General features: G+C 38.0%; 1 protein-coding gene across 7 annotated transcripts in view; it reads left to right on the forward strand.

The window, feature by feature from the left end:
* Nucleotides 1–25,346, forward strand: part of PDE1C (phosphodiesterase 1C) — a 207,921-nt gene that overhangs the window by 155,123 nt on the left and 27,452 nt on the right. For all 7 annotated transcript variants that reach the window (XM_015619318.2, XM_015619319.2, XM_033512002.1 and 4 more), the window contains 5 exons: nt 7,149–7,230; nt 12,303–12,423; nt 13,604–13,779; nt 17,010–17,306; nt 21,255–21,329. In XM_015619318.2, coding sequence (XP_015474804.1) covers nt 7,149–7,230; nt 12,303–12,423; nt 13,604–13,779; nt 17,010–17,306; nt 21,255–21,329 — 751 coding nt within the window. The remainder of the gene's footprint in view (nt 1–7,148; nt 7,231–12,302; nt 12,424–13,603; nt 13,780–17,009; nt 17,307–21,254; nt 21,330–25,346) is intronic.

The following is a 25,346-nucleotide window of genomic DNA, read 5'->3' on the forward strand; positions in this document are numbered from 1 at the left end:
TGATGTCCTAGTTCTGATCAGGACAGGGTTAATTTTTGTAGCAGCCAGGAGGTGGCATGGCTAGGACCTGGAAGTTATTCTCTTCCATCTCTCTTTATTTTCCAGGTATGAGGGAAGGGCTTTTTATGGGTTTTTTGATTTTGTTTTATGGGTTGGGGTGGTGTTTGGTAAACATCTGCATGTGAATTACTTCCTCTCTCTTGAGCTTTCTTATTTCATTGCTTTTTCCAGTACATTATTGTTGTTTCAATTGCTGATCTTTACCTTTTGTGCCTCCAGTTGTCCCCTCCAGCCCACTGCAGGGGCAGGGGGAGGGAAAGGGGAAGAGAGGAGTGAGTGGAACACAGTTTGGAGTTTTTTGGTGGGAGCACTAAATTGAAGAATACTTTTCCTAAACCAAAACAGCCTAGTTTGGTACCCACTGTGGGACCCAAAGAGTTGAGATGACACCAGATGTGGCCACAGAGGGTTAGAAACAAGTTTGATCTAAGCATTAGTTTTACCATGTATGAAGCCACTGGTCGCAGTGTTGCTTGGTCTGTTCACAAGGTTGTGGTACCTAACTCTGGTAGTGAAGCCACACAACTGGGATCTCTGTCCTGGGATGTGGGCATTGACAAAGAGATTGGGAAGAAGACAGAAACTCTTAGCCTCTGGAGCAACTCCCATCAAGTGTGAGAGAAAGGTATTAATTGTTGCAAGTATTTTCTAGTAGTGTGGTCAAGCCGAAGGGAGGGTGTGGAGAAACATATCCACTACCAGAGAGAATTAGCTGTGCTGGTGGTAACCTATAAGGATTCAAATAACAAGCAGTCCCTTGTAAACTCAGATCAGGTCCAGTTTACAAAATGCATGTGGCAGAAGTTTTATTTGCAGCACATCATTATTGTACACCAACTCATTAGCACTGATGTCAGTGAAAGAAAGATAACAAAGAGGGCTTCAGGCAACTACACTACTCTGGCAATATGAAATGATTTTTTTCCTTCCTGACTGTGGACAGACTTGAAAGATTCAAGCATATTAGAGAGGAAATGTCCTATGCCTCTCCAGTATGGACCACAGTCTCTGCTATTGGAAGCAGAAGTTGCTTCAGAAGTGATTGTCACTGAAGCACAGCTCCTTCTGGCACCCTGATGGCCTGTTCTGGGCTGGATGTTTAAAAGGAAAGTCCTTTTCACACATCATGCTTCAGATGCATTCAAAGTGGTTTGTTACTCAGAAAGCTCAAACAGAAACCCCTAATTGCCCAGGGATACTGGCCTGAAGTCAAAATCTCAAATTATGAATTGGCCCGAAGTCAAAAATTTTGTACTATCATTATTATTGGAGGAGGAAAAGATGACGTGCTGAGGAGATCCCACCATATGTAATCATCTATCATAATTAATTTCCCAAAATGAAAAGTGATATGCAGTCTTTACTGATGGTTCTGCTGTATTGTAGGAATATACCGAAAATCAAAAGCTGCTGTGTGGAGTTCTATGTGATGATTTGCAGAAATTAGACAAGATGGATCTAGGCTGCAGAGTTGTAAGATGTCCAGCTGGCTTTAGATTTTGCTGGATGAGAGAAATGGCCAGTGCTTTACCTCTACACTGACTTGTGGATGGTAACAAATGCGCTGTGGGGGTGGCCCACAGACCAATGGAAAAGGATCAGTTTGCTGTATGGAGCAAATCCATCCAGACTGCTGAAATGTGGCAAGATATTGCTTCCTGGCTTGTAAAACTAAGTCATGTAGATGCAAGTGTACCCAAGAATCAGGCTACTGGAGAGCAACACAGCAATGGATAAGTGGATCGAGCTGCCAAGATTAAAGTGTCTCAGGTAGATCTGGATTGGCAGAATAAGGGTGAATTATTTCTGGCTTGATGGGCCCATGATGCATCAGATCATCAAGGAAGAGATGCAACAGGGAGGAGTTAGGCTTGTGATTGAGGGTGGACTTTGTTATGGATCCTATCTCTCAGGTTATCCATAGCTGTGAAATCTGCACTGAAGTCAAGCAGGCCAAGTGGGTAAAGCCTCTGTGGTGTGGGGGGCAATGGTTGAAATATAAATATGAGGAGGGCTTGGAGGTTGATTACATCACAGTCTCTCAAACCCATCAAGAAAGTACTATGTACTTACAGTGGTAGAAACAACCACTGGAGATGTGCTCTGTGCCTCATGCCACTGCCTGTAATGCCATCTTGGGCCTTGAAAAACAAGTTCTGTGGCAACATGACACCCCAAAAAGAATTGAGTCAGACAACAGGACTCATTTTGATAATCACCTCATAGACACCTGGGCCAGAGACCATGATATGGTGTGGGTGTATCATACCCACTATCATGTACCAGTCTCTGGGAATATTGAATGGTACAATGGGCTGTTAAAAATCATATTGAAAGCCACAGGTCATGGGACATTCAAACATTGGGATCTACATTTTGTGGAGGCCATCTGGTTAGTCCATACTAAAGGCTCTGCTAATTGAGCTCGCCCTGCGTAATTAAAACCTCCATATGCAAAACCTCCACATGCACAGGGACACAAAGTCCCTGTGGTGCATATGAGGATTATGTTTTGAAAGACAGTTTGGCTTAGTCCTGCCTCCAGCAAATGTGGGATTGTTTTGCTCAAGGATCTGGGTACACTTGCTGTGTAATGCAGAGTGACGGGGAAACACTATGCATACCTGGAAAGGATTTGATTTTTGGGTGAGAATAGTCTGTAATGTTGAATTCTATAATATTGGCTGCTGAATGACACTGCCACTGTGCACCACAGCCATCATGGACAATGGATTATAGACTGCTCCAGATACACCAGTTGTGAGCTCCTGATGCAGCTTGCAACCACCCAACAGCACACCAGCCCTTCTGCCCTGGAAAACACCTAGGACAGATAAAACTCACACTCATGGACTAAATTAACTCAACAGGCATCTTGGAGGGATGGCTATTAACTATAGAAATGATAACAGTGCTTGTAAATACATACATATATATATTTATATATTATATATATTTATGCATTAATATAGATGGAAAATGTAGGATCTGGGCACAATGCAAATGGTATAGAATAAGGGGTGGGTACTGTCCTGGTTCCAAACAGGATGGGGTAATTTTTACAGCAGCCAGAAGAGGCATGGCTAGGACCTGGAGTTTATTATATATCACTTCACATAATTTTCCTGGGATGGGGGAAGGACTTTATTCTGGGTTGTGATAGTGTGGTGGCAGTCAGGTTGGGCTCCATGCTGAGCATCTGCATGTGAATCACTTGCTGTTCTCTTGTACAATTTTGCTATTTATATTGTTGATTTTGCTGTTTGTTTTCTTATCTCATTACTGTTTCCAGAAGATTGTTCTTAAGTTATGATCTGTATCTTTTTTATGTCTTCAATTCTTCTTTCCAAGCCACTCCAGGGGGAGGGGAGCAGATAATGGAGAGTGAGCAAGTAGTGCATGGTTTTGAGGTTTTCAGTGGGAGCACTAAATTGGAGAATACCATCCCTAAACCATATTGAGAACTACTACTAGCCAAGGGATTAGTAAGGGATGGTTAGTATGGTTAGTAAGGGACTTGCTTGTCCTAGGATTGCATATTTATTTCCTTATGGTCACTTATTGCAGAGCTTTTCCTTTCCTTCCTGCTAAGTGTTCTTCAGAGACATAAAGCCTGACTTAACCTATATCAGAAAAGGTCCCCAGCTCTGTTGATTTCCCAGCATTTTGAGATGTGACATGACACAGGTCCTCATACACCAAGTGACCATGCTGTTGGTGTGAAAGATTAGAAGTACAACACTGTTTTTTTATGTTCAACATTTATGAGCATCTCTTACAGCAAACATCTTCCCTCAATGAATTAGTTCTACTAATGTGTTTTAGCTAGCCATTAGGAAGTTGCTCAAACAGCTTAGAAACCAAGTGTCTCTCTGAGCAGTCACAAAGACAGGCAGGTGTTCCTTTCCAAGACAATTAGCCACTGTGGCTTTTACAAGGTCTAAGAAATAAAAGGAGACTTATGAGCAGACATTGAGAGATGTTTTTTCTGAGTGACACAGCTGACACAGTAAAGGAATGTCACTTAGAAATATTTCTGTGTTTACTTTTAACCTGATATTTGTATATCAGGCTCCTAACATAAATCAGAATTGCACTACAGTAGGACACTATTGCTTGTTGTTCTACAAAAAATCCTAACAGAACTTGCACCCCCCCCTTCCATGTATGTTATATTAACAAAAATAAAAAGAATTCAGCTCTTCTTATACCCACAGAAGATTTTCTCTGCTTAGTTTCCTGAATATTTTAGCTTCTATTTGACATCAGTCAGAACACTGGCAAGAAGTCCAGTACAATTATAGTGAGCTGCAAATTTAAGTAAATGATTTTGCAGTATATTTAATAGGCTATTTAAATTCAAATGTTCTGTGGGAAGTACTGCAGCTATGTCATCCTATACATATCTTCCCAACATAAAGAATGTTGTAGAGTGACTGAATTAAATTAAAGGGGATGTTGAAACATGTGACTAGAAAAACTGGAAAACTGGAAATATAACTGGGGTTATAACACTTATCTTCTACCATCTTGTGTGCTGGAAAAGGCCTTTCAGTTCTGAGGGCTGGTAGGTATGTCTGGACTTATGTAGTTAAAATGTAAATGTAGTCTAAAGGTAATGTGAAATGTCATGTTCACAGCATCATAGAACACCAGGTTGGAAGGAAATTGAAGGGTCATCTGGTCCAGCCTTTCTTGGAAAAGACACAGTCTAGATAGGATGATCCAGCACCCAATCCAGCTGAATCTTATAAGTGTCCAATGCTGGGGAAGTCACCACTCCCCTGGGGAGATAATTTTAATGGCTGATCTCATTGTGAAAAATTTTTATTCTGTGTCTTATCAGAATCTCTTCAGGAGTAACTTATGTCCATTACCCCATACCTTTTCTTGTGCCTCCTTCTAAAATGGGGGTCTCCATCTTCTTTGTAGCCACCTTTTAAATACTGGAACATGGTGATAAGGTTTCTGTTAAGTTTTCTTTTCTCAGGGCTTAAAAAATGCAGTTCTCTCAGCCCTTTCTTACATGACATGCTTCCCAGTTGCTTCATCATGCCTGTATCCCTTCTCTTGACCCTCTGCAGCCAATCCACTTTTTTTTTTTAAGGGGGAACCAAATCTAAATACCATATTCCAGCTGTGGCCTGGCAGGTGCTGAGTAGAGTGTAATAATGATTTCATTATCTCTGCTGATGACACCCTTGTTGATGCAGCCCACCATTCTGCTGTTTTCTTCTCCAGAGCACCACAGTGTTCACTCATATTAGCTTGTTGTGCAACAGGACCCTCAGGTCCTTTTCCACATAGCTGCTCCCCAGCTGTGTTGTTCCCAGCCTGTGTTGTGGTCTTGGATTACGTTTTCCCAGGTGTATGACCTTACAGTTGTCTCTGTTGAACTTCATAAGGTTCTTGTGAGACCACTCTTCCAACCTATGCAGGTCTACCTGCAGGATGACTCTCCCTTTAGAAATGTTCCATTTCTCACTTGGTTTGGTATCATCAGCAAACTTCAACAGGGTACACTTGATCCCATCATCCAGATCACTTATAAAGATACTAAACAGCATTGGATGTTAATCCAGTATTGCCTGCTGGAGTATCCTGCTTGTGACAGGTTGCCAGTTCGAAAAGAAGGTATTTACCACCACTTGCTGATAGGCTGGGGCTTATCAGCCAGTTCCCCACCTGCTGCATGGATCACTTGTCTCTACTATAACACATCAATGTCTTTAGGAGGAGGCTATTGGAAACCATATCAAAAGCCTTGGAAAAATCCAGGTAGACAATGTCCACAGCTTGTCCCACATTATTGGAGTGTAAGAAACGCTCGCTCGCGGTGAGAGACTTCTCCAGGGTCAAGCTGTTCAAGTATAAGCAATTTATTACAAGGGTAAAAGGAGGGGAGACCCGTGTCCGCCACCAGCCTCGGCGTCCACGTGGTCCGGGGGAGGGGAGAGAGCGGGGAGAGCAGGGGAGGTGAGGTTGGAAGGGGGAGAGAGCGAGTAAGAGAAACAGAGGGAAAGAGGGAAAAACCAGAGGGAGAGAGCAGGGAAGACTAGAGGGGTAGGAGCAGGGAGAGGGGGCTGAGAGTTAAGAATGGTGGAGAGGGGTAAAGGGATAAAAGGTAAGGGGTAAGAGGTAAGAGTTAAGAGTTAAGAACAAAGAGGTAAGAGCTAAGAGAGTGAAGTTCTTGTTACAATCCAATATATCCTTTTCTATCGTGAATATTCTAATTCTTAGTAACCAATCACCATGAGACACACCCACTAAAGAATTTACATACAACCTATGAGCTTCCCGATATTAACATATAGTGTTGCATTTTAGATTCCACAAAACTTTACAAGTTCTTTCCTTGCTTCTTGACCTTTGGACTTTGTTTTATCAGAAGGACATTGTTTTATCAACAAGGATTCTCCTTTAGCTGGCTAGGCTATTGTTCTTTGGTTAACCAGTACTCAGTATCCTATAACTCAAAGCAGGCTTTCATTTCTACTTTGATTCTAGCCTTCATATTTTCAGAATCTAGTGCCAAACAATCACATTCATAAGGTTTCCCTGTTTCACCTTCCCCAACACCACATCAACCAAGAAGGTTACTTTCTTGTAAAAAACTGTTAGTGTTTTTTTTGGGAAAAAAAAAAAAATTGCTAATCTGCATGCAGCCAGCCTTATCTGAAAGACTAAAAAAGATGTGCAAAGAAATGCAAGCCCTGAAAAATCAATCTTGACACTGATGTTTTCTCACAAAAGATTTGTTCTGAGAACTGAGTTCTCTGGAGAACTGCAGTGAGAAACATTCTTGTGCTCAAATGTTTTTTAGTTGATGCGTAGAAGTACCAAGCAAGCAGGGAAAGTTCTAGTGAAAAGTCACTGGAATCAAGATGCTTAATTCACCAACTTCTCCTTGGGTTACAACTTTTCCAGTGAGACTCAAATTCTCTACAGTTTATGTTATAAAGCCCCAGTCTAAACAAAATCCGAACATAATTAAAGAAAGTAAAAGGAGAGGCTTTTATAGTCATAACATAATATATGAAAAGTGCAATGTGTCTTGTCTTTTAAAACTTCTTAATTTTTTTCTCCAGGGTGACAAAGAAGCAGAACTAGGGCTGCCCTTCTCTCCTCTGTGTGATCGGAAATCTACTATGGTTGCTCAGTCTCAAATAGGTATGTCCCTTTTGGTGCAAGCAAAGTAGCATCTTAAAAGAAACACTTCATCTTCTCAGTAGTGTTAAGATCCTAGTGATCTCATAATTTGGAATTATGTTGAAGAGAGGAAGTAAGACACGATGGCATTATTTTCCCTAGATCAACAATTCAAAGAGGAGCCATTAAATTTATGGTGATGGTTCCATACAGTAACCAAATTACCTCTGACATGTCTGCAGAAATAACTACAGTACGTGGTTATGACACTTACTCCATGATTTTGTGAGTTGTGAAGACAGGGGCACACATGCAAATATCACTGTTGTTGGTGTTGTTGGTGTATATGAAAATGTAATGTCAGTTCCTTAGATGACCTGGACAAAACAATTTATTCCTTTCACCCTTTCCTTCCCAATGCTTTAAACCAACCATTGTTTTTCATTGAAGCCAAGCAACTAGCAAACCTTTTCCTTTGCCATCCATTCAGAAAAATAGATCTTTTTATAGACTTACCAGCAGCATTTTCTCTACCTCTTCTTCAGTTACTGAGTGAAAAAGTAGGGGTAGGATGAGGCAATAAGTTTCACATTTAGTGAAAGAGGAAGAAGGGCTAAGTGATGTAAAACTGTTCAGGGGGATTGGTGCAATGAAGAGAAAATGGAAAAGGTGGATTTGTGGGTGGATTTTTATGCCTTGGAAGTAAGTGAAGTAGAATAACATGTTTCAGCCTCAACTGGAGAATGGGTAGCCAAATGGAATAAAAAAGGAAAGATAACATGGACACTAAAATTGAGAAAACCAGAAAGACAGAAAATATATTAAAGAAAGCAAAAAAATTTGAAGCACGAAATTTCTCTTAAAGAATGAAACAAAGATTTTTCTGAATCTAGGAAAGTACAGATTCATATCTTTGGCTAAATGCTGTTTCTGTTTAAAATTATTTAATTGTTCCTGGTAATCAAGCCATTATCTCAGAGACAGCATCCCAGATTTTTCTGGCTTTGGAAGTTTAGACAATTCACCTAAGAATCTGAGTTTGAAGAGCCCTGTACAAGCCTGGCCTGGTTACCAGGCTTGCAGCATTTACTCCTCTGGAATAATAAGCTACCATACAACTGTGTGTTCTGCCAGTAGCTTGGTGGAGGAAAGCAGCAACAAACTTGAAGTATGACAGTCTCAACTAAAACTGATGTTGAAGAGTCATGGACATAGGCTTATTGCAGTGTTGTGGGAGAAGATAAACTCTCCCTCTATGGCTGCTGTGAGGGAAAGTACAGGTAGATACTTCTCTTACACATCCATTTTATCAGCTTCTAGATATGTTCCTCACTCATTACAGGGAAGAGAAGTTGTGCCTTCCCTGGGGTCCCTCTACATAGGTTTATGTATGCTTGGGAACCAGTCTCCCCGGTCCTCTCTTTTTGTGCTCCTTTGCTCAGACCTTTCCTCAGAAGAAGAAAGAAACCTCTGTTCTGATCCCCCTTGTGTCAAGCTACTGCAAAATTAATGTTATATTAAATCAGCACAAATACAATTTACCTTAGAGGCACTTTTCAGTAGGCAAAGGCAGACTTATTTAGTCATATATCATTTGTGCAGTTTAATAATCCATTGACATTAATGGACTACTCTTTATTTTTTGCCTTCTACCATTATTAAATTATTAATTTTTCAGTCTGCAGCACATTTTGACAGTGTCTTTCTCTAATGTCCCTTTTGTTAAATTGCAACCACCTGTTTTCTGGCTAACTGCTGAGATCAGACTTTCAAAGTTGTAGACTAGATTGTCAGACAGATTATCTCCTTTCATTCATTTATTTACCCAATTAATAGTCTGAAAGAATTGTTTCCTGGAATAGTAATTACATTTCTTTGCAGAAGTAAGTTCTTACTGAATTCCAAATTGTGCTATTATATGGTTGGACATGATGATCTTAAAGGTCCTTTCCGACCTTAATGATTCTATGATTGTCATCTGCACCAAGCAGCCATCAATTCTCACAAATTAAAAACCTGTGTTCTTCGTGAAATAAAATTGTGCATTTTGTTCTAGCAAGGACACAGCCTAGAAATAATTTTCTGGTGGCTCAGCTTGTTTGTAGTTTTGCTGCTGTAAGGTCATTGTAGATGCAACAACAGTGGGCACACATTTTCATTAATGAAAACTTTTCAAAAATGCAGACAGAAGGTTTTGGCAATATGGACTTCTTGCATGAAATTAAGCAATCCAACAGAACAATACTCCTCAAAGGAAAGAATGTTTCTCTCCTGTTGCATCAGATTGTGAAAACATTGTTCAGTTTAAACTGATAAATAAAAACCCCATGAATATAAATTATTGAACTTTATTTTGAAAACCTATTAATGTTAATTATAATGACCAATTTATCATCCTTTTTCATATTCAATAGAATGAGTATGGCAAATATTTCTGTACCATAGTAAAGTACAGAAACTGGGAGAGATTTTTGTTGGGAAGTCAAGCTCCTTGTCAGAGTGGGGGAGAGAAAAAACTGCAAAGAAAACCAGACCAAGACTTTCATATTTTCCAACAAGAATATCAGGAGCTAAAACTTCTCTGGTTCCAACTCTAGGAAGCTTGTGTTACAGAAGATCAGCCTTCATTGTCATTGTCCTCTTTTGCAGCTGATAAATGCAATAGCATGTTTTATTTTTTGTCTTTTTACTGTCAAGAAATAAAAATGCACTTCCAGAAAACATTGCCTAAAGGCAGATGAGTGCATGTTCATGGACTTTAGAGAAACTTCCTCTACCCAATTTTTTCTATGTTGATGTTCAAAATTATAATGAGTGAACACTAGGCATATGCTTGGGATTCACTCTTAGCATGCAGCATTAACTGGTAAAATCATCTTAGTCTCTAGGGTACAGAAATGTTTATCATGCTCATTCTGTTCATGGAGGAAAAAGATGATAAACTGGTCATTAGTATTAATAGGTTTTAAAACTCAGGCTCATTATATGATATTCAGGTTTTTAAGTAGCAAGCTAAATTACCATATTTAAATCTAAGTGTTTTCAGATAAAGAGTAAGAGTATACAATGGAAGGGAAGGCATGTAGGAATATGGCAAAAGTTACACAATTTTTAGTAAAGTCCTAGTTTTTTTTTTTTCTACACTAGCAGATTATGATTCCAACTTTATTATAATAACTATTTTAAGGTAACATAGTTGAATAACTTATCTATATTAATGGGAGTAGAGGCAAAAATGTAACTTATCAAAGAAAAGTTGTCCTATGTATTTGAGTTTTTTACCTGTGGTTCCTTTTGGCACCTCTGCTTATCTTTGTTGATAAGATGCAAGACCTCTGACAGGGAAAAATTGGTTCTTAAACACTGCTGTTTAATGTGTTTATCTGCAACTGGTCAGTATCTCACAAAACATATCCCACTGTCTTGCTGCTGAAGTTAGTGACACATTCATGTGCCTGATATCAGAGATTTGCACATCTCAGGGTTGTTAGTGGTGAAGAAGCAAATGGCAGTGGTATTACTTGCTGAGCAGAATGACAAGGTACTATGACTTGGGTTGCTTTGGTCATTAAGTGGCAAATAAGATTTTGAGTGAAGGGGAATAGAAGAGACATATAGACAGACACACACACAAATGTGTAAATCAAGTTCTCATTGTCCTAGGATTTCTGTTGCATGCTTAACACTGCTCTCAGTCAGTAAAATTTTTAGTGCTTAAAAAAATTATATTAAGTTTGCTGGGACTGTCTGGGTTGTGATCTAGCATACAATTTCCTGTTCAAAGTTTATACTGCACGCATTTCTGATTAACTACATGGGAATTCTTTTTTTTAAATAAATTTTAATAGATAAGACTGACCCATAACTGAGATAAGTGTTATGGAGACGCATGATTCACATATTCAGATAAGACTGCATGTGTCTCCAGATTTACAGAATGTTACTTGAAAGTAACATCTTTAATTTGATTGGCATGAAAATACACCTAATAATCAATCCTTTTAGAAATTTAGCAAAAATATGGGGAGAGAAATGGAACTAGGAGGATGCTCAACTGCTTTGCACTCAGGATGTGGATTGATGCACCTGTGAATTCAGATGCCTGAACCACGTGATCTCTTCTTTTGTTGTTCAGTTATCACCTAGAATCACCAGTGCCATGGAAACATATCATGACCTGGTCAGAGAAATTACAATATTATTAATGAATAAATAATTGTTGATAATTAAAAAATATCTAAAAAATTAATGATAGGGATTTTTAACAGTAGTAATTGTAACCTGGATTTCAATATGCCCTAGAAGGGATTAAGGACTTAGTTGTTTTCTTGGCTAACTGCAGCACTAAGTAATTTCGTAAGTGAAGTGCTAAATTAATTAGAGAAATGTGTAAGCTACTGTAAGCTACTCATATTCACATTTTGTTCATGCAGTTTGGATTTTCCTCCATCTCATGACCTTATGACCACAGGGCTCTTCAGTATGCTTTTCCCAACATTCAGATCAGAGCCATATTAATCTCTGTTAAACTGTATACTGAAGTAGAAAATATTTATTTTTTCCCCCTTTTTTTAATATTAAAAAATGTGGGGAAAGCACCTAGATCTGTTTTATTATCAACAAGATAAAAGCTGGCCAAGCACTGAGATAATCCACGGCAACATACTGATAAGCAGTAAGGGTGGTTTAAATTTACTGGTATTATTACTGTTACATTTTCTTTGAGAGAGTTCTTTGAAGTTGAGGTTTAATTTTAAGTTTTATCAAAATCTATAGGAATTTGACTTCAATATTCTTCGATTTGACTTCGCTACTCTTATAAAACAAGTCTTGATTAGTCTCTTTATGTTCTGATTTGCTGAAGTTTCTTTCCAATGTTTAAGTAGGTACCTTTTAATGCATGCTATATTGAGGGTCTTGGGTCAGGGATTAATGTATAACTCAGTTTTCCCTTTCTAGTATTTGTTTATCCCTCTTTCAAGTTATAATTTTTTTTTACTGTAATTTACAGTGTGGTCATCTGTAGTCATTGAAGAGGAACTCCACATAAATCCTCCCCTTGCCTGCTTGACTCTGCTTGTGTTTCTGTTCAGGTTTCATTGATTACATTGTGGAACCCACCTTTACTGTGCTGACTGACATGACAGAGAAAATTGTGACTCCGCTAATTGATGAAGCTTCCCACTCTGGCATGTCTGGATTTAGGCGTTCCAGGTGAATAGCTTTGCACCCTCTCCCTTCACTCTGTATGAGCTGCCCTTGCAATCAACTGCCCTGGTTTCCCTCCTCTACAGTGTATGCTTTCTTGTGGTTTAAAGACTCATATCTGCATTGTCAACACCACAGCTCACCTCATGAGGTGACTTTGTGCAGGAAAAGTCCAGCCCGGAGGAGGTCCAAGAGGGAGGAGGGTGGCATCAGCCTGAGTCATCCCTTCTAAGGCAAGGAGCACAAATGTTTGTAGCCGTGCAATCAGATACACTCAGTGCTCTCTTAGTCACTAATGTCAGATAGAAAGTAATGAGGATAATTGGGAGGCACTTGTTTCTTCATGCCTAGAAGTATAAATGGGATTGAAACCCAAATGATGGATAAAAAGAATAAGCGCACTTTTTTGACAGTGTTTAGGGTTATGCAAATGTGTGAAGAACCACCACAATTCACCTGGAGTTCAGATGTAGGAAGTCTTGGCCCGTTCAACCTGCACTGCTGTTTCAGATACTGCACTTTTAGTATTTTAATTGACAAGGCATATCTTAGGATTCAAATGCCACATGGCTAGTGCTCCCTAGAGTAATGCTATCAAGTCAGGATTTGCTCCCCCAGGTGACTTTGCTCTTGAGCAAACAAAGACCAAACACTAATATCTTTCTATGTCAGTTACTTTATTGCCTTTATTAAAATGTTCACAATAAAGCATCAAAAGTCAGCTGTAGGATCTGTAACAGAAATGAATGCCTGGGCCTCAGCTGAGGTCACCAAGCCCTTGACAGAAACTGACCTGTGCCTAATACCTCCCATTGGTGAAATATAGGAAACTCCTCTTTTGACATATTTGATTTCTAGAATTGTCTGACTCTCCAGTAATATTTAGGGTGTGAAGATACACACAAAAATAGTTACAGCACTTTGAGTGATTCTATTTCTTAGTGAGAATGAATGCTAAAATAATAGATGGGGAAAAGCAGCCCTTTATTTCTAAGACTGGCTGAGGTTGCACTCTTTGATTTAATATTGGTTGGCCTGGGGCAGGAGAGAGGGGAAGGATAAGGGATTCAAGCTTAGTTTTTCATAGGTAGCTCTGTTATCTGACTTTCAATTATTATTTTTTCTTAGCTGTATTTGAGTGTATGGGATGCTGATTTCTTCTGTGTTTTGTGATATTGTGTCCCAGTTTGAATAGCATTAGTTCCTCTGGAGTTAAAAGATCGAGTGTCAATGTCACTGGGTCCGAAGGAAGTGCCTCATCCAACTGCTCAATACTCACCGTGGACTTCAAATGTTTTAAAGCCACCTGGACTGAGGTGGTGCAGCAGAACAGGGAGAAATGGAAAGCACAAGCCACCAAAGGTAACAGCCTTTGTTAGTGAAATTATAAAATTCTGTTGACCTCTTCTTCTTCAAGCTCGTCTTCAGTCTAACCATTCTCAAACTGTTAGTTTCAATCCACCTATTGAATTCAATAAGCCACTCTGAATTCAGAAAGATAGGGACATTGTGACTCACCTGTGAATTATATTCTTCTTATAAGTGTACATAACGAAGAGGATGCGAAAAATGTGAGGAGGAAAAAATTAAAGGGAATTCCTCTAAAGTCACAAATCAGACTCAGTGGGTGCAAAAATAGTTCGAATGGTATTTGTAAATATAGGTTTATCAATTGTTCATTGTACAGGTTGAAAGGGGGTGGTAGTTTTAGACATGGTTGGTAGTTGGGGGTTAGTTCAGGGGAGATGGATATTCTCTATTCCCAGCTAGTTTCATATTTCTGGTCATAACTTGGAAAATTCATTAGGAACGAAACTGAAAATGTGTGTGATGTCATCAGTCTGAGATAGACTGCAAACATTTCAGAAGAAAATGAGGGCTGTGTTGGTTGAAGGTTGACCAGGGCTCAGTACTGTCATGAAACTGAAAAAAGGCCCAACCAACATCCCACTACCACTGAAAAAAACCAGCAAAGCAAAGCAAAGCAAGACAAGGCAAAGCAAAGCAAAGCAAAGCAAAGCAAAGCAAAGCAAAGTAACACGCCCCCCACCCCAGACACTAAAAAACCCCTCAAAAGGCTTTGCTTCTAAGACCCCTGGCATTCTTCTCATCTTTTCAGCAGTAACAAGGCCCTCAGTGCTGTTCTGTGTCCAGTTTTGGCCACTACAGTTTAAAAAAAACCATATGAACCACTTGTGGACAATGCGGAGTACAGCAATGAAAATTGTGATAACTTGTTTATAGCTAAGGAAGTATATAGCTGAAAGCAGTTTTTTGAGGACTACTGCAGCTTCAAAATAAGGAAATTATTTTTTACTCAATTACTCTGACCATTAAGAAAAAACTGGCAGGTTATTATAGATATTTTTATAATGTCTAATAAGTTAGACATTAGCAAATCTCTATTATTGGAGTTCTTTTGGAAATACTGAGAACCATCTTTTAAGAATTATTTAGGTGTAATTGCCCTTTTGCTCAAGGGTATGGATGATTGCCCAATGTATCCTAGAACCCTTAGGTGATTTAGACCAGATTTGGAACAAAAAAAAGGAGGACTATTTCACTGTTTTTTCTTTTCTTCATGAAACTGTGATGCAATTTATTCTCTGATCTGAATTGTTCTTGCTCAATCCCTTATTTAATGGAGTTGTTTTATTTTATATAAATGGAAGGAGTTTGATCTTAATGTATTATGTGGCTGTGACTTTAGGGATTTGGCATAGTTCTCCAAAATGCCAGAGCAGATTTTTCCTCTCCAACTGAAAGACAGTCTAAAGATTCAGGAAAACATGCATTATTTAAAAATAAATTTTCCTTTGTGATTAAAACTTGCCATTAATGAAAAACACTTTCTAGGCATTCCATGAAAATGAAAACATAACTATAATTCAAAATATGTTTATTTCCCAGGGACTTTTTTGGTTGGTTGGTTGGTTTTGGTGCTATTTTTTCCCTGGTGTTTTTGTGGGGTTTTTTTTGGTTTTTTTTTTTTTTTGGTTTTTGGGTTTTTTGGTTGTTGTTTTTTTGTGTGTGTGTGTATGTGTTTGAGGGATTCGCTTGTTTTTGTTTTGTTGTGGTTTGTTTGTTTGTTTCTTTTTTGTTTGTTTGTTTGATTTAATACCTAGCAATTCCTTATGGACCAAATTAAAGCTAACCAAACAAGCAAAACATTTAGCATGGTCAGTGTTTTGTGGTGTAGGAGAGTTGAGTGAATGAAATTACAAATTACAATACAGGTAACTAGTTTTAAGAATTTAATTTCAACAGGTACCAGGTATTTTCTTGACTAAGCATAAACTATATAAAAATCCTATGTGCAAGACCTGTGGGAGACTTTTACATAATTTCTGTCTTTCTAGATACATTTAGCAGTACAAGCGTGCATATTTTTTTTTAATCCTGAAAGTTTTATACAAACATATGGCCCAGCATGCCTTTGTATGGGCTAAGGACTAAGGAACTGTTTTTGGACTCCAGACCACTGGCATCAGTATCTTTGCTCAGATGCTATTTTCTCTTGACTTGCAACAGGTTTCTGCACCACTCTCCTTGACTGTCTTGTAGCAAGGCCTACCACACATCAGGGGCTTAAATTGCTGACCCTTGACAAACTGGTGTCTTGCAACCAAGATGCATTGCTAATAAAAACAATTATTATTAAGAGAATACAGAAACATTTACTGTTTATTGACAGAAAATAAAATTTGGGATCTGAAAGGAAGGAACCTATTATTGCTATTTTTGTAGCTAATATTATTATTAAATTATTTGTAAAATACTGTATTCCCTTTGGTAATGGCATTGTCCCTAGAAGCCTCAGTGAGCTGTTTTCATCCTGAGTATATTTATAAAAAATTCTCTTACTATGTGGGAAAAGTGAGTTTATTACTGATTGGAGTTTTTTTTTTTGCTTAAATGATCATCATTAAAGAGCAACGAACAAAACACTAAACAAACACTCTACTGTACAAAGCACCATTTAGATAAAGTATTTTCTGACACTACTTTTGACAAGAGACACTTATCTAATGGTGTTTTAGCAAGCCAAATTCTCCTGAGACAAAGTTGTGTCCTGTGGTTCAGATGCAGAATAAAGCTTTTTTTTTTCAGATCCCCAAATGAGAGGAATCCTGTAAGCCATGAGACCTTGACATTAGCTCAGTTGGTTAGAGCATGGACTTGACCTCTGTATGGCCCATTCACTTAAGAGGTGCACTTTATGGATCCCTTCCAACTCAGAATAGTCTGTGAAATCTGTGAGACATCCCTACAGCCTTCAGTAGCTAGTATTTCTTTTTGCCTTTTAAGAATTTTGAGGAACCACTTTTTCAAAGGTGAACTTTATATGGTAAAAAAAGGATGTGCATAAAATACATTTAGGACAACCAGGGGGGTTATTTTCAGAATATTTTGTTAAATGTCCTCCTATGTTCTTTTTCCATTGTCAAATCAGTTTCTATATTTATCTAAGTAAATTTGTTTGCACGTGAAAATCTGAAGTAGATTTAGATATGTGTGTTGTTCTTGTCAAATTGACTGATAGTTGTGATTTTTTTTCCCTTTTTTGGCTTCTCTCTTTGCTGAGGATGCAGAAGAAAAAGCTAAGAAAGAATCAGAGGAAAATGCTGGTCAGGGAACAGAGGAAAAGGAAAGAGATGAACAGGATGGGAAGCCAGGTGAAGATGTCACAGGAGCAAAGACAGAAAAGAGCAAAGAACCAAATCCTGGGGAAAGCAAAAGTGCAGATTCCAGTAAGAATCCTGTAAATGGCACCTGGCAAAGTGGTATGAGCACACATGAAGCCTATCAAGAGAAAAATGCACCTAGGACAGATAAGAAAATGTATCCTCATCATACTGTGGAAGAAGAGAAACAGCATGTCCAGAATGGTGAGTTCTCTTCTCCTACTGAAACATAAATCAGCCCTAAAACCAGTATCTCACCATAGTGATGGGGGAACCTGATGTCCTGAAAAAGCATTCCTCAGCCCAGAGTCTCTTTCTGAATACAGGCATAGTCAGCAACATATGAGAATCAGAAACTAAATTAAATTCCAAGTAGTGTTCTTCTGTAGATAGGGTTTAGCATCCCTGCTTGGAAAAAAGGAAAAATTAGTTTTTTCATGGAACTGAAGTAGCCTGTTATGATACACAGCATGGAAAGCTGAAAAAAATATTCCTGCTTCAATGAACATCTTCATTGCTTGAGTAACTGACAGAGGAGGAGCCAAAGTTGCCTTATAAACTCATTTTAAAGCAAATTAAAGGCATCTTTGATTTGAGCCTCAGATGGAATTATGTTTTGGAACAACCAGTTTTTCTCCTCTCTATTTTTAGGATTTATTTCATCTAGCCTTCCTTTGCTCGGTTTATTTTTTATAAGGACGATCACTAGCCTTTATTTTTTGAGGATTTTTTTGACAGAAATTTTATTCCAGTTATTTTAACTTGCTGTGGAACTGAGTTAAAATAAGAACCCCATTCTGCACCCAAAAAAAGTGGAAAAAATATCTGAAAATTCTATTAAACATTAAAAAAACTTTAGATCACTTAAAAAATCAGAGATCACTTGTCTTTTGGCCATTTCACTATCCTTTCCTGCACAGCTCCTGCTCTCTGGTCCGATATCAAAAAATGGCAGTACAGCCACATGTATCTTATCACAAACTTGGCTAGTACCATGCAGTCCAAAAGTAGTGGAAAAACCACTTAGAAGCCTCCTCTTAGAAAAAGACTGAATGAGAATTTAGGCTTTGAAAGTCCAGGCTCAAGTAGTGAGTTTAAATGGCAGGAGATGCTGAAATTTCTGTTTAAAAAATTCCTGATATCATTCTCAGGGTTGCTGGCTTTTCCCAGTAATTCCTTCATAATTAAGGTTTTTTTTTAGATTGGAAGGGCTGTGGGAATCAAAGCTGTCATTCTCTCTAATTCATGGGATTTTTCTTCAGACAGTGTTACATGTGTGAACAGGAATGGGACCCTCAGGAAGACAAAAAGGTCAGGGAAATACGAAATGTGAGTTAGTCTGCACCAGACTTTTCTTCTGCAGTCCTTAGTTTTGCCTGCTTCTAACAATATGGGGATTATGTGTGCTCTAGTATAGATGTACAAAACACTCGCTCATGGTGAGAGACTTCTCCAGGGTCAAGCTGTTCAGGTATAAGCAATTTATTATATGGGTAAAGGGAGGAAGAGACCTGTATCTGCTGTCAGCCAGTACACGTGGCCATGGAAGGAGAGAGAGCGGAGTGGGGAGAGCAAGAGAAGAGAGGTTAAAGAGAGGGAGGGGGAAATAAGAGTAAGAGGGAGAGAACAGGGAGAACAAGGGAGGCTTAAGAGAAAGGGGGAAACAAGAGAGGAGTAAGAGAGAACACAAGAGAGTTAAGAGAGGGCAGAATAAGAGAGTGAAGTTCTTGTTACAATACAATATATGCTTTTCTATAGTGAATATTCTAAATCCCAATAACCAATCACTACGACACACACCCACTAAAGAATTTACATATACCCTATAGGAACTACTATATTACCATACAATATTACATTTCAAACTCTAAAATCTTCACAAATTCTTCTCTTGCTGCTTGACCTTTGCATTCTCTATCTGCAGAAGGACGTTGTTTCATCAACAGGGATTCTCCTTTAGCTGGCGAGGCTATTGTTCTTCGGGTATTTATTAACTAGCACTCAGTATCCCATGACTCAAAGCTAGCTCTCATTTCTACTTCGATTTTAGGCTTCATATTTTCAGAATCTTTTGCTAAACAATCATATTCATAAGGTTTCCCTGTCTCATCCTTCCCAACACTCTAGTGATTTTGCTAGTCCTTTTGTTGGCAATGTGTCTCTGCTGAAGGTGTCAAAAGTGCTCTAAAAGGAATTATAGTGATTTCTGGAAATTATTGTCTTCCTCAGGAAAAGAAATTCTGCTCCTTTATTTATGGGATAAGACCTTTATGAGGAACAATCACTGCAGAGTTTCTGGGGACTGATGAAATTTTAACATTCATATGCCTAGATTTACCACAGCTTCCTTTATGTCTGTATGTTAATATATCATCTAATGTATTTGTCTTATTATTTCTCTGCCTCTGTAATCTGTTTGAAAAGATCATTATGGTCATTATTCTGCTCTGCTGCTGGCAGTATGACAAGGTAGATATTACATTACTCGAAAGTCCCCTTTTCATAATATTCACTGAAAGTTCAGAAATTTTGTTATCAGGTGAGTTTGAGATATGGAACTCTGAAATAGTGCATGTGTAGATAGTCAGCATTTTTTCCTGCACACACTTAGCAACTTGTTTATGCAATGGTCAAAAAGGTTTTGTTAGTTCATCATTACCATCAGCTGTATGATGGTGGAGGAAATGCAAGAATACTTTTGTGCTTTTCTATGTGCATATTTGTTTCAGTTCCTGAAGACTGACCCCCTTTCTTTTTAAGACCACCTTCATCAGACACCTAAACCCTGTTGGATCTGCCCATAATCTCTTTGTACAAAGACCCCAAGTCAGTGGTAGTGTGATCAGTTGAAGAGGGTGCTGCTTGTCCTGTATTGTCTTGCACCTTTTTTTTTTTCACCCACACAGTGAGCTTAGGAAGATAAACATGAAAAGTTTTGAATAAAAACTGAACAGAACATGCTTTGGTTCCATCTTGTTAAATATTTTAGGGTTTGAAAACCATTCCTCTTTTATACTCTTTGATACTATGATGAAGCTTAATTGGAGAGAGAGATTGATCCACTACCATACAAGAATAATGAATATGCTAATGTTAAGGCACATTGTGGAAGACCTCATTTCTCTACAATTTTTCTTTTTTTGAGCTGTTACAAAAATAAATACCCACTGCCTATGAGAATTTTGAAGGCAGATCATATACTCTTTAACACTTAATGCCTTTAATCTTGATCCAAAGACTGGGAAGTAGTTATAGTACCAAAAAATAGTAATATAAATTGAATAAGCATCACTGTAATACAGTGTCACATTTACAGAATTCTGAAGTGAGACTTTTACAGCTTTTTGTTTTGAGGTGTGCATCACAAAAGGAAAAGCCCTTTCTTGCTGTTTGGACACTGCAGCTGAAATAGCTCTGTTCTGCCACAGCTTTTCATATAAGTTTTTATTTGATCTAGCATTTGGCATTCTCATTCAGTGAAGGGATAGTCTGGTAAGGTCTGATGTACTTTACTCTATGGCAAAAAAAAAAAAAAAAAGAGTCACTCTTGCTTGTCATTCCTTCATAAAGTACACCCCATCTTAAGTTGCTATTTTCATTCTGCATGAACCATTGCTCTGCCAAAGGCCTTGATTTTTTTGGTTTGCTACATAGACTCTAAAGGCAATGATCAATGCTAGGTTGATTGTTCCCTGATACCAACACAAACAAATCTGTGGATAAAGGAATCTGCTAAGAGAAAGAAAGGCAAAATTACATAGGCCTGTTCAGAATATCTAAGATGGTTCTTTAAAACAGACACTTATGGTGAATCCTTGCAGGATATTATTTCTTTGGAAAGCATAAATGTTTTAGACTTCTAATTCTGAAATGAAGCTTATGATCAGGTTTTAATGGCCCACACACAATCAGAGGAATTGTATGGATTTAAAAGGATTTAAAACTTGTTTACCTTTAGGAGTTGGATATTTTTTTCTGGTGCTTTGTTCTATGAAAATGTGTTAATTAAGTTCTTTTTGAACTCAGACCTTTCCTCCTAAGGAACAACATCTCCTTTGGGTATTGCAATTTCATTGAGTTATAAACATTAAAATGCACTCTGCATTAAAATGCTTATAGTGTTTCTTATTGTTTCTTATTGCTCCTTTCTAGGTGAATTAAAGGAAGACAATAAATTGGACAGAAAAGATAAGTTTAGTGTGGGGGATGAATCAAAGAAAGCAAATGGTAAGGATAACATTTATTGCATTTTTGACACCAATTTTTATATGCAATCTATTGTTTCATAAACATCTCCAGTTTATTTTAAAACAAACAAAAAAGTGTGGTAACCAGAAACAAACTTAACAGAAACAGTCATTAGATTAAAAAAAAAACATTGAAGCATTCTGAGGGAAAATCATTCCTTTCACATAATGTCTAGTTCACATAATACTTAGTTCTGCTGGTAAGCCTTATCCATCAATTTTTGTGCAGTGGCTGAAAGAAAAATCCTGGATTACTAGAGTTGCTTAATGGGAAATGCAGATTTGTGAGATTCTACCCTTCTGACTTTCTTCAGGCTGTATTCTTCTGTCTATAAGGACAGGTTGCATTGGACATGAAGAAAACAGATGAAAGAAAAGTGCTGCACAAGAGGTTCTATTAAGGATGCCATTGAAAAGGGAGACTGCTGAAACATTTTTGAACTCAGTAGCAATACAGGATGGTTTCATGGGCACGTGGGAATAACTTAAACGGAGTCTCAGCCTAGTGTAGAGGTCCAGAGATATTTTAGCAGCCTCAGCAATTTGCAAAAAACATCTTGTCGCTCTATTGGGAACGGCCAGAAGAACGACACAGACTCTCTTGTGGAGTCGAACTGGAGAATTTCTCCCAGTTTATTACCTCAGATCTTTGTTATAGACTGATACGTGAAAGTACAGAAAAGAAAACTCTTATTAGTTAGTAAACTAACACATCACCATCACTGGTCAGTGGGGTACTCCACCCCTCGACCTTCTCTTGAAAGAAAACAAGGAACAGACAAACAGCACCTGCAAGGCTGTCTTCTATCTCTGAGGATTGTTTTAATTCCTCCCTATGATTTCCCAGGCCACTTTCTCAGGAAAGACTGAGAAAGTTATGTGGCCTGCTATTCCACAGGCACTGTGCTCCCTGCTTCACAGTTAGTGTCCATAACATCTCTAAGTTCTGCAGCGCTTTTACACTTTTGCACTTCCTCACCCGTGTACCACAGGTCTATGAGACGGTATCTGAACCCACATTGCTTCAAAGACAATTGCTGAATTATTAGGTAGCAAAATAAATGCAAACAAATTTTCTAGCATTTTCTTTGTGTATGTATCAGTGAAACTCACTGAAATGTTACTATTTCTAAATATAAATAATACAGTGCTTTGTTTTGATGGTTGAAACCATCAAAATTATTTAAATTCCTACTGCTCTAGCAAAGCAAGTGGTATTTACTACAAGTGGTAAATAGGATGAAAATATAATGAAAAATAAAATATAACCTCAACTAAACATGTAGAAAATTTTATCTAGAAGCATGTATTAATTTCAGACACATATTTATAAACTTTTTCTTAAGAAGCTCCTTAGTAACACTTGTTTAGAAAAAATCAGTTCTTTTGTTGAGAGGTCATGTTACTGATATACTTGAGTTAAATGTGTGTCAGGAAAACAGTCTTGAACAAGTACCAATCACAGCTCTTACTGCAGTCATGCAGAAATTAAGCACATATACTGGAATAGCATTTGGCTCCAGATTTTCATGTGTATGTGCAGTTCTGTATATAACTATCAAGACTCCAGAAAGATTAATGGGCAGAACGACTGCTCTCCCTGCTCTGGGGGGTGATGGCTGAGCAGCAGTTGTGCTGGAAGGCTGCTTCCTTGCAGGACCAGGTGAATGCAGAAAAAGTGGGACTTTTTTAGGAGGACTAAAGAACACCAGCTCAGCCAAGAGAGTAGACCCATGACTCTCTAAGGAAAAGGTTACATTTGAACACCTTCATTCTCAAGTTCTTAGAAAGATTAGGGCCACGTATTAATTTGGGCTGGAGAACCAAGAAATGAATATCATGCTAACTTAAGATTGAAGACTGAGGATGTGAATTTGATTCTTTTCCAGTTGCTTATCTTTGATGTTATTTATATTTGTATTTGCTCTCCTGTAAGAGATAGCTAAGTTCATCTCCTTAGGGAAAAGGCCAGTAACATGGGGCCAATTGATTACAGTGAATAGGCAACTCTAGCCATGCAGAAACAATTTGTAGGCTGACTGTTTCTCATTCAGACAGTATAGAGGCAGATTATAGATAATTATCTAATTAATAAAAATCAGAATAAATATTGTGAATTATGCACCTTAGAAAGACAAACACTGGAATGGAGCTTCTGCTTTGCCAAATACTGCAGAACCTGTTCTGTCCATTAAACACTCCAGAGCAAATCTCCTTAGCTAACATGTGAGGGGTGTGGAGAAAGGAACATTATCCATGGATAATACATAGCTCTTTGCAGACTATTTACTTGAACATATGCTTTCTCTTGGGCTAGTGCATGGTCTTTCACACGTCACACGCTGGAAAAAAAGATTTAAGAATTAGAAAGATTGAGATTATGGCTATAATGTGCTCACCACATGTAATTTGCTGGTGGGTGAAACTCAGCCTGGACTTTTTTTCAGGATCAAGGGTACTTGGGTTTTACAACCTCTGTTCAGTGTGTAGCTGGGGAGTATTTGTATTAAACATGCCCATTTGTGTATGTTTAACATAAGAGCTTCAGCTTTCTCACCACTACCCTTTTTTGCATCAGCTGAAGTCCTGAACCCAACTGACAACACTCTGTCCTACTGTGTAGGCATCCTGCACCCAGAAAAGAAAGCTGCAGACTGTATTTTGCATAAATCTTTGTAGGATATGTATCCAGCTTGCTTTTTAAACTATTTACAAAGGAAACTATTGTAATATCTACTTATAGGCATACATACATGCCAAAATAATTCTAGTATGTTTGTCCTTCTACTACCTGGGAAACCTAGTGACTAGAGATACACAGAAAATCTAGTCATGTTGACACAAAGATGTTGAAACTACATGTCTACCCTGCAGTCACAGGTGTGAAATGTAGCTTCATTCAGTGTCAGTTACCTTGAAGCTATGAAAAAATACTCAAATGGGCATGCCTCCTGGAGCAAGGATCAAACTCACTTTGTGAGGAACTATGTGTCTAGCCAGACCTTTGTATGACTAATTCTACCCAACTGCAATAAAGCTAGTTTGAGAATGACTATGTAAGTTGCAGTCATATCTTGGATTTCAGACTTAGCTGCTACAAAATCCTGTGCAAGTCTCTTGAATATATACTAGCCTTCTTCTCATGTTAATTTGATCATATTATTGGTTGGGAGTTTTTTTGTTTATTTTTGTGGGGGTTTTTTTGTGGGTTTTTTTTTTTTTTTTTTTTCTGTGGGAGATACTGCTTGTTACTCACTATTGTCCTTTTCCTTAGTTTCAAGAAAATAAATAAGGAGATGCCATTTCCCAAATAAAGATACATCCCTGTCAGAGACATCATCAGCACAAGTAGTTCATCAAGTGTTTCCGGTGGGATAGAATATTAAACTTTTGAAAACTGTTGTTTTCAAAAATTGTTAAATTTTGGAAAACTGAATTTTTCATGTGAAATTATTGCTTGGCAAGTCTTTGAATGGAAAATTATAAGCAGCCCCATGGACATATTTTTTCTTTACATTCCAACCTTTCTTTTTTTGAAATATTATTTTTTTCTCATAAAACTACAGCAAATGAGAAAATGATTCTCCCCCATTACAGACATTATATAAGGAAGAAATTTTTTACAGTTATTGTGGCAAAACATTGAAATATTATGTCCATTGTGGTGGTAGAAACCTCATTCCTGGAACCATTCAAGGTCAGGTTGAACAGGGTTCTGAGCAACCTGATCTAGTTGTAGATGTCCCTGCATATTGCTGTGGAGCTGGACTAGATGACCTTTAAAGGTCCCTTTGCAACCCAAACTATTCTGATTGTATGATCCTATGATTAATGCTTTCAAAGGTTGTTTCTACCACGTCCTCATTTTTTTTTTCTGGAAGGGAAAAGGTTCTGCAATACTAATGCAAAATTTTCAGTATAACTTCTTGTTTTGGAGAAGACACAGTGCATTCAATCAAATATACTCTCAGATACCAATTGTACACAAATAAAAGGT

This window comes from Parus major, chromosome 2 (genome assembly GCF_001522545.3).
Source record: "Parus major isolate Abel chromosome 2, Parus_major1.1, whole genome shotgun sequence".
NCBI classification, from domain to species: Eukaryota; Metazoa; Chordata; class Aves; order Passeriformes; family Paridae; genus Parus; species Parus major.